We start from the raw sequence: 10,318 nt of genomic DNA on the forward strand, positions 1-10,318 counted from the left end.
CTAACCAGTGCAACAGGTCAGAGTTCAGGCTACCGTTGAACAAGGATACTGCTATATAAAGAGTCAATGCCAAACAAGAATACGTGCAAGAAGGGATCAATTCATTATTTAATCACACACCTGTGCAGTTTTTGTAGACCTTTTGTAGAATTGTGCCTCATTTCCCCTGCTGAACAGTAGTAAAAAGCTTTAATAAACATTAAAGGCCTTCCGAGTACTTACTCTCACAGAGCCTTCTTCTCAGTCTCCCTCTGATTCGGTCAATGGCGTCGAAGTCCGTCACGTGGAAGACGTGCGAGCTTTTGGGTTCAGCCGCTATCTCCTCCAGCTCCACTTTCAGTGCCTCCCCAATGCCCACGGCAAACATGCGGATGCCAGCCTTGGCCGCCTCCACGGACGGCTCCAAGACGTAATCCTGGCTCCTCCCATCCGTTAGCAATATCGCCACCTTCTGGATGCCCCTGGCGGCGGGCCTGGCTCCTGCCTGCACCGTGAAGATGTTGGTGGTGGTGTAGCTGATGGCGTCTCCCGTCTTGGTGTTCCCTCCCAGGTATCGGATGTTCCTGGAAGCCCTCTTGACCTCCTCCAAGCTTTTGTACCTGGCCAGGTTGAACTCAGTGGTGGGCCGGTCACTGTAGCGCACAACAGCCACGCGTGTCTTGTCTTCGCCTATGTCAAAGGACTCCACCAGGTTGGCCACCCATTGACGGATCTTTTCAAAGTTGTCTTTGCCCACGCTGGATGAAGTGTCCAGAATGAAAACCAGGTCATAGTGGACGTTTTTACACCCTAGGAATACAGATGTTTTCAAATTGAATTGACCTTAGCCATCCTAAAGTTGGTCAGCCTAATAATACCACTGCAGTGTGGGATTCCTTGAAGTCAGAAGAATACTAGAGTGGACCTTACCTGCTCTCTGACCTTTAACCCCATTACTGCACAGGGTTAGCACCGTAATGGTCAGGATCAGAGAGAGCCTGAACCCAAACCGCACCTCCATGCCTCACTTTGATCAAAACCTTCCTTGTTTCCACTAATTTGTGATGATCATCAAATTTCCACACCTGTGAAGAGAACCGCAGGATCATAAATGAAGTTACAGGTTTGGGAGGAATTGAACAGATATTGGGTTATGATGCTTAACAGATGTGAGGTAGGGTATATGTCTTGGCTTGACACTGCATGCTGGGAAATACAACTACCTTCAGCTGATTCAACTACCTGCAGTTGATGCATACTGAAAAAAATCTGACACAGAGGTGTAGCTTTGACTATCAGCATTGAAACAGTACTATCCACAAAGGGAGACACACTCAAACATGGTTGATCGTAAGCCATCCCACAACTCTTCTATCACCTTATCTATTTCCACAATTAACCTTCATTCTGACCCATTCAGTGTCAGTGAAGCCTACATGGCATCCAGTAGGCGGTCATAGAAACAAAAATGATCTTTTTTCTTAAAAGAAACTGTCACAAACACACATAAATGCTGATTGTGTATAAGTGGTATCTATTGTGTCATAAACTCTGAAAGCTAAAAACATAAGCACAAAACCAAAGCCACAATGTAGCAAACAATGATATTTTCCTGACACTTTTATCCAAAGCAACTTACAAGTATGACTGAATAAACCTTGAGCAATTGAGGGTTAAGGGACTTGGTTAGGGGCCCAACAGTGGCAACTTGGCAGTGGTGGGGCTCAAATTGGCAACCTTCCAAGTACCTTAACCACTGAGCTACCACTGCCCACATACCACTGATATCAAAGTTTGGAAGTCTAATGGATTTTTCTGGTGACTGCAGCTGACACAGAGGCACTACTGACGCAAACCCCCCAGAGTGGGATGTTTGGTGGGAAACAGCATGTCATTTGGATTTAGCCAAGGACCAGAAGAGCATTCAGTTGCTCAAATGAGCTTCAGCAAGTGTAAGTAGGAAACATGGGATTGCAGAAAGAGATGACGTGGCAATCACGCCATTTCCACTTCAATCAAGCAGCGGATGCTAATTTAAACTAGCTGAGCACGCGCTAGCATTCCGGAGCTCGCTAGAGGTTGGTAATTCAGCTCAAGAGCAGATACTTGGATAAAATGGATTCCATGCTCCAAAAGAGAAACTTTGAGAACAGTGGCAACAGCAGAACACACAGCCTTTGTTCTAAAAGTTGGAAAAGCTAAACAGCGACTGCAACTGTATAAATTCAACACTGAAACTAGTTAATTCAACACTAAAACTAATTACGCAGCTTTATAGTCCCGCACCTGATTCTAATTATTTATTCTATCTATTTATACTATGATATTTTATTTTTTCCTAGTGTGTAAATTCTCCGAAAGCTTTTGACCTAGGAACCCTTGCTGATGCTTGACCTTTGGTTTCCTTTCCAGCATGGTTAACCTCTGACCAAGCTGGCCCAGTACATTCTGGACAGGTCTTAGAGATTGCAGGAGATAGCACACTGGTCTCACACATACTAACCCCTTCTGAGGAACCGAAGCCTTGCCAAGCTATAAGCAACATCTTAGACCGTGTAACCAAAATGCACTCTAATAGCTCAGACTGTAAAGAGGTCTGCACTGGCCAGTTTATGCCTTTCATTAAATTCTTCTGTTTGTTCTTAATGATAACTCTGACTGTCCATTTAGTTGGTTTCAGAGAACTGAGCAGTTTTGCCATGTTAACCCTCCACTTCATATTCATTCCTATAGTTTCCATTATTTAGAATCAAAATTGTGTTTCATTCAGTCAGAATACAAATAAGCAAGCAAGTAAATAAATACATATTTACAGCAAGTTAGTGTTGTTAGTCCTATTCAGTTTCACATGGCCTTGTTTTTGACAACTTGCCCACATATAAAATGGGTCAGAACTGGCCAGAGCTGCTTGCATTACCAAACTAATCTTTCAAACTAAAGTTTGTGCTCTTACTGTGACTCTCTTCAAGCTGTTTGGGCTTATTGCTTTAATCTCTTTTTTTTGCCAAATATAATTGTTGCATTTTGCATAATTACAGTGAGCGATCTATAATTAGGAACGTGGAGGGGGGGGGGGGACAAGGTCTTATTCATCAAATAAACAGCACTTGAAAAACTTGATGTTTTTGTAAGTCAACACCCTGTTCTGTGTTGCCTGGGTTTTTTTTAGCAAAGACAGTAGCTGTTCACTGAATAAAGCCCACATGAGGAAACAGAGCACAGATGAATACAAAGGTTCTCACTAATAGGGTAAGCCAACCTCATAAAGCATGAAAATTAATTTTCTATGGTTTATACTTATTGAAATTGAAAGCTTTCAGTTTGTAAACTTCTAAAGTTTCAGATTGCACACATGCCAAAGAGGAGAAATTGCTGCTAGAAAAAGAAAAGAACTGAAGGATAACCCACCCGTGGTGAGGAAAATTATTTTCCATCTATTTCCCCACACACAGTGGCATTAGCACACTGTTTTTCTGCTCTCATCCTACCACATGCAGGTTTTGAGGTTCAAATGCCAGGATTGACAACTGGCAGGCACTACGGCTCTGGGATATGTAGTAAAGTTCCCATATTCCCATAAGTTCCCATATTCTCCAGAGCACGGCTCACTGTGCCCATGTGCTTAACTATGTAGGGTATTCCAATACACAGCACTAGATTAAGTAGAGAATACACAATCAAATGCGTAGTGGATTTCCTTTTAGGACTGGCACCTGTGGAGGTGTATTTTCAGACCGGATTCTTCAGCTATCACACAGGAGACCCCCAGCCAGGGGCCAGTCCAAGAGCCAGCATCCTAAATGACAGGCCTGGGAGCGTACAGCAGATGAGCAAAGCAGACCCTCCACTCTATTACTGCTTGAGATGTAGAAAACAGCCACTCATTTCTAAAACTCTTCCAGAAGAAAGAAAGGGATTGCGGCTGTGGACCTCACCAGCATCGCGACATTAACGAACTTCCGGGGACTCTGGACAACACCGACATGCAGACCGCATCAACACATGAAGTGTCCATTTAAAATTTGCAGCAGTTGACTGTCAAAATTGAAATGATAATGTTTATATAATACAATTCAAATGAAAGTTGACTCATTCTTACCTGTGCAATCAGTCTTCAGTGTTAGAATTTCCACACAAATATGCACACACTCTCTTTCTCCCTTCATCCAAAAACATCAATGCAGCATACTTAGGATAAAGTATCTTTACTGGTACGGAAAACACTGTACACATACACACACGCACACACACAGTCATACACACACCCACAGTAATCCAGAGGCCTGACAGAGAGTGTGTAGTCAGAACACTGGTGGAGTATTAGAGGGGAGGAAGCTTCACTCTGCTGTGAGGTGGGAGGGGGCGGAACTACTATTCAGAGTATAGGGTTTCAGTGGGGACTCGGTGGTTGGGCGCGCAACCCTGCCCTGTCCTGCCCTGCCCAGTTCACAGGCATCAAAAAATTGGGACTGACAGACTTGGCCAATTATAGACTGACCTTCTTGGTTATTTATGTCTCTGTTTACCTCCTCATCTCTCAGTCTCATTCTTCCTGTGTCTGTTTCACTCTCCACCCCCATGCGTTGGCCTAAACTCTCCCATGTAGCTCTAACCAACCACAGGTAAGCTAACTTGGGCCTGCCCTGGTTCTGGGGTGGTGGTCTGGCTCGTTAGAAGTAGATAGCTCAAGATCTAAAAGTTTCCGCACTGAAGCCTGTCCCTGTAGGAGACCAGGCTCCTAGCTGTCCAGTGCCTGTAGGACAGATTCACACTATGGTTACTCATGTTCTGCAGGTTTTCAAACACTGACCTGGTCCTTCAAGCTGGGGATAGCAGAACGTCTCTCATCCCCTCGAGCTGAGGGTGGCTGAATTTCTCAGCTTGATACACGGGATAGTATGACTTTCTTCTTCTGTCTTACAGCTGTGGAGATGCCACACGTCAGTGGAGTAGCCTGTAATGAATGTGGGGTCTAGTGGTCAGAGTGGCGCTCAATCATGCATAGGACACCTTTGGTTCAGAAGCTCTGTTGGCCTTTATCTGTCTGCTCCTTGTTCACTATGGCATCAAACGCGAAAAGATTTCCTGTGTGCACTGAACCGCTCCCTGGAGTTCTTATGCTCTCAGTCTTACTCCTTTTTCATTTTCTCTTTCTCTAAGTCTTTTTCAGGTGTTTTTACGGGCTTCTTAAACATGTGTGGACCTACACAACTGCATGCCCCGCCTCACACTCACACACACATGCCCTTAAAGACCTCTTCCCATAGTTGACTCCCATCAAACTTCAACCACTGTACCGCTCAGCAAATGCCTGACAAGCTGCTTCACCATCACAAACAAATATGCACACAGCAGGAAATGGAGGCCTCACCAACCTATTTCTACTGCCTCCCTTTGTATTGAGGGTGGCAAAGGTCGGGCTAAATATGGTCACATACTGGCAGCTGACAGTTTAAAGCATATCCACCAATCTAATCGTGGCTCCCAACCCCAGTGCTGGGGACCCGCGTCCCCCTGCACAGTTTCCCATTTTTCAAACTCTAAGACGGGCCAGTCGGCTGCTGGAGTACTTTAATCATCAACTGGAAATTACACTATGACTAAGTTATGAAGCTAAAGTATTCATATTCGTTTTTTTTCAGGTGGAGGGTTATGGTACGGTCGATGGGATGTATTTGTGATATTACAAATGTGGCTGGCAGTGGAGCCGATTGGGTTATGAGCTCACATCATGAACCGACAGTCTTCAGACTGCAGGTAATGGTTGGGCACATGGCTAAGAATAGACATGGAAATAGAGGGAGATGGTGAGAAAAAGCCCTGTAAAGCTGACCAGGAACTTGGAAACAAGCTGTGTGATAGCCAAATCAGATATACAGAATGGCTTAGGGTAGTGCTTGCTTCTCTCTCTGTCTCTGTCTCTCTCTCTCTCTCTCTCTCTCTCTCTCTCTTCCTCTCTCTTCCTCTCTGGTCACACGTACCCAGGTCCTGGAGATCTTCCATCCTGCAGAGATTAGGGTTGTAACCAAACACTGCGGAGAGGGAAATCTTCCACGCCACGGTTGGGCATCCCTGCTTAAGCAGTCTCATCACCTCTGGCAGGACTGACAGCCTCTTGCATGTGCCTGTGAACTGGTGTGTGTTCTCAGCAGAAGCAATTGAAGCTGCTTTGCTAAAACTACTGGAACGTGGGGGATCAGATTTCGTCTCCGTTTACGTCCATGTCAAACACCCAGCTGACACCAGCGCTTAGAGGTGTTTTTGAGATGCTACAACCTTAAGCTGTTGAGTGCCAGGATGAGAACAAAGTGCATTTATTTCAGACACACGTTAACTGCAGCATGGAATAAAAGACAAGCAGTGATTATACTGTTAATTTAAACTGCTTTCCATGCTTACCTGTGACAGAACGAGCAAATCGAGCTCTAAAGGTTGATTTAAATGGTAATGGAATCGCCAGAGAGATGGCACTGTGTGTTGGGCTGCTTTTCTGCATCACCTGTGTGCTACTGGGTTCTATTTACTGCTGGATTTAGTGGCAGTATAAGAGAGAGACCTTTAAAAGACCTTTAGCACACAACTTCATGTCACATCCCAAAAAGGTTATAGACAGAGTTTTTATATATATATATATATATATATATATATATATATATATATCCTTCCACACACACAGCAGAACAGAGGTACCGAAAACCACTGCTGACTGCCACGCCATCAATGCTAGTGGTGGGTGTGGGCTGGGATACTGCCAGGCAGCCCAAAGCTAGACAGGAGCAACCGAGGGTCAACGGCCTTGTTCAGGAGCCCAACAGCGGCATATATATATTTAAAATTCCAGGTGAGTAACTGTAGTATACTGTGGTAAGAGATGTAGAGATATTCAAAACTGTACACAAAGTTTCCATAGAAACAGGACAAGTATGGGGCTAATGTGCCTCATAAGCCGATACTCAGCCCTCTCACCTCTAGGGGGAGCTGCCATCCGGGGGAAGCGTCTTCTCCCTGGATCTCCATGGGTGCAGGAGTCGTCTCTCACCCTATGTGTGCAGGACAACTGATGGAGAGAAGGGAGAAGCTGTCTAAAGTAGGTGCCGCTGGCTAGCAGGAGCGGGCGGTTATTGGCCCCTCCCGCACGGATCGTTGAGGGTCAGACACGACTGGTCAAGACCCGTTCATCTGGTCCCGTCATGCCCTGGACAAAAGACAAACAAGTCTCTGAGACTTGTGGGTGTTGTACAGGATTTTAATATACTCATATAGGTGCAACACATAAACTATGGAGAATTAAAATGCCACTCATCCAATGCAAATGATTACTTAATAGACATTAATGTACTGAGATATAAATTAATATATGAGGTACATTTTCATTTCATGAGGTACATTAAAAATAACTCAAACGTCAGAAAAAAAACCTCCTGAACTTTCTCTTTAGAAAAAAAAAGTGAACTTGAAAAAAGTGTAGACCTTGATTTAAACATTTAAGGATGAAATTAGGTGAAGCACATCTTAGAGAATTTGAAACTAACAGCTAATAACAAGTACTAGAAAACGTCTAGGAACATTTCTCTGTGTCACGCTGTTCTAAGAGTTGCATGTGTAGAGTCAAGGAGCATGTTCATAGCTGATTAAGGGAGGCTGACCTGAATCATGGTTTCAGGTGCAGAGAGCTTTGTGTGACTGCACAAACATGCTCGCAGCCCGGCAGAAGATACAAAATGGTTGTGTTGAAGATTACTCCATATATTAGGGTCAAGTGTGTAACTCCAATATATTAGGGTCAAGTGTGTTTGCCAAGTGATGGCAAACACACTCATGATGTACACATACACTACATCATTCATTATATGTTTTTGGTGTTTCTATTGACACTGGTCTCGTGCAATGTATTTATTGTATCGTATTTATTGTTATAGACTTAACAACCTGTAGATGGCGCCAGAGGCTGCCGCTAGAAAATGAAGCATTAACGACAATTATACATATAACTTTCGCTTAGTCACGGTATAATCTGCTGATACAGTACCACAGGCTTTACCGCAAAACATTTTTAACGTGTTTTTAAAAAGGTCAAATTCAAAACGTCCTGCTTCAGTTACGTCCTGCTTCAGTCTTGCGTCCTGGTAACTAGTTTTTGGGTTCTTTTGTTTTCTCGCTTACCACTCTGTAGAATGTCCTCAGCCTCCTCCTCTCTCCTCTTCTTGATGTTTTTTTCTCTCTCTGCCTATCCTTCTATTTTTCTAATTTCCCCATCTATCTATCTATCTATCTATCTATCTATCTATCTATCTATCTATCTATCTATCTATCTATCTATCTATCTATCTATCTATCTATCTATCTATCTAACAGGTGGGATTCCTAGTGGTGGGGAAAGTGATGAGTGACCTTTGACCTGTCCCTCCTGGTGGGTGTGTACTTTCTCGGGTACAACAGTAACAGAGTAAAGGTTAACAGGGATGCAGGCCTACAGCTACCACTCACAATGCACTGTTCTGGTTGGTTTTAAGAACTGCACAAGCTTTACCCAGAACCCCTTGCATTCAGTTGCACAGTTATTACAAGACAAATGCCTGGTTTCATGAATCAGTCGTCTACGCTTCCCAGATGGCTCAGTTTAGGAGCTTTTATGTCCTATTATTCTTCAGTGTTGATTAGACACTCCGTTAAAATGGATGGTGTTGAACTGAATCTTAAAACGTTCATTTAAGTTTGATTAAATGTTAGAGGATCCAAGTGGACTGCAATTAAATATGAAAAATGTAAAGACTTTGAGACAATTTAAAAGTGAAGACTTTATACTGTCAACATGATCTTGTATTGTATCAACTATTTAACTTTACTATATGGGTAGTTTATAATTTGAATGATTCTTAGCCTTTTTTTATTTAGCAGAGATGCCCAAATTCAGTCTTAGACAGTCCCAGCACAGTCCTAGCCAGTCCCAGCACAGTCCTAGCCAGTCCCAGCACAGTCCTAGCCAGTTCCAGCACAGTCCTATTCAGTCCCAGCACAGTCCTAGCCAGTTCCAGCACAGTCCTAGCCAGTTCCAGCACAGTCCTATTCAGTCCCAGCACAGTCCTATTCAGTCCCAGCACAGTCCTAGCCAGTCCCAGCACAGTCCTATTCAGTCCCAGCACAGTCCTATTCAGTCCCAGCACAGTCCTAGCCAGTTCCAGCACAGTCCTATTCAGTACCAGCACAATCCTAGACAGTCCCAGCAGAGTCCTATTCAGTTCCAGCCCAGTCCTATTCAGTCCCAGCACAGTCCTAGCCAGTCCCAGCACAGTCCTATTCAGTCCCAGCACAGTCCTATTCTGTCCCAGCAGAATCCTAGCCAGTCCCAGCACAGTCCTTTTCAGTCCAAGCACAATCCTATTCTATCCCAGCACAGTCCTATTCAATCCCAGCACAGTCCTAATCAGTCCCAACATGGCACAGAATGATGCTTTCTCTGCTTTATACCAAATTCAAATCAAAAGCTTAATGCTTGATAACTATCTGATGAGCTGAATAGGGAGTGTTAGAAGCACATTAGAAGTAAATGTTAGAAGTAAATTAGTGTGCATTCATAAACTCTATTGTAACCAGCGTAGCACTGTTCATGGACACTTCACCTGTTGTTTGGATTTCGGTGCTGTCAGTCAGAAGCTGCTGGCTACAGGACCTGCCAGGATCCATTCCGGTTTTGGTTCTGCTCAAACATCAGAGCTGGTGTGAAAGGAAAGGAGAGAGAAGCAAACAGACAGACAGAGAGCACAGGCATACGGCACTCGCAGAGCATCGAATGCATGAAAATAATTCTAGATGAATTTCTCTTCCCCAACGGAGAAGTGCACAGAGGCTTGGATCAGAGTCCAGAGACATCAGTGCAAGCTGTGACGCAGCACAGTGAAAACGAGCCTCCTTCTCACTTCACTCTGTGCATGCAAAGCACACTGTGGACTGTGATATCCATCCATAAATTTGGACATATTTATTGTTGCATTATTTGCAGTCCTATTGCTTGAATAGATGCTGACGAGAAGACTTGTCAGGAATCAGAGGGGTAGTTCAGGAGAGTAGGTCAGTCATTATGAAATGGAAACATTCTTCTTTTTTTCTGTACCAGACAGCACTGAAGGTCTGTTTACACCTGATTTATTTGTTCAAAGGGAGCTGCAGTGAATGGGTAACTTTTAAGTGCTCTACGGAGCATGCCAGTATACCCGGGGAAGTTCAAGTGGAAGTGAGAATGATGGCTATATATGTGGTCCGAGTTGGACGAGTTAGAAACCAGCAGTAGTAATGCAGAAGAAAAAAGCTCTACAGGTGTTTTACACTAGATGTGAAATCA

The 10,318-nt window shown here is 44.0% G+C and overlaps 2 protein-coding genes across 2 annotated transcripts in view; one reads left to right on the forward strand and one right to left on the reverse strand.

The window, feature by feature from the left end:
- col22a1 (collagen, type XXII, alpha 1) overlaps positions 1 to 4,270 on the reverse strand; it is a 57,836-nt gene extending 53,566 nt beyond the window's left edge. Inside the window, exons 1-3 of the mRNA XM_035523800.1 lie at positions 4,079 to 4,270; positions 910 to 1,064; positions 223 to 789 (exon numbers count right to left, since the gene is read on the reverse strand). Coding sequence (XP_035379693.1) covers positions 223 to 789; positions 910 to 1,000 — 658 coding nt within the window. The 5' untranslated portion in view covers positions 1,001 to 1,064; positions 4,079 to 4,270. The remainder of the gene's footprint in view (positions 1 to 222; positions 790 to 909; positions 1,065 to 4,078) is intronic.
- Positions 4,271 to 8,879: 4,609 nt separating this feature from the next.
- LOC118242575 (extensin-like) overlaps positions 8,880 to 10,318 on the forward strand; it is a 2,511-nt gene continuing 1,072 nt past the window's right edge. The window contains exon 1 of the mRNA XM_035534360.1: positions 8,880 to 9,333. Within this exon, the coding sequence (XP_035390253.1) occupies positions 8,880 to 9,333 (454 nt within the window). The remainder of the gene's footprint in view (positions 9,334 to 10,318) is intronic.

This window comes from Electrophorus electricus, chromosome 2 (assembly GCF_013358815.1).
Source record: "Electrophorus electricus isolate fEleEle1 chromosome 2, fEleEle1.pri, whole genome shotgun sequence".
Classification (NCBI taxonomy): domain Eukaryota; kingdom Metazoa; phylum Chordata; class Actinopteri; order Gymnotiformes; family Gymnotidae; genus Electrophorus; species Electrophorus electricus.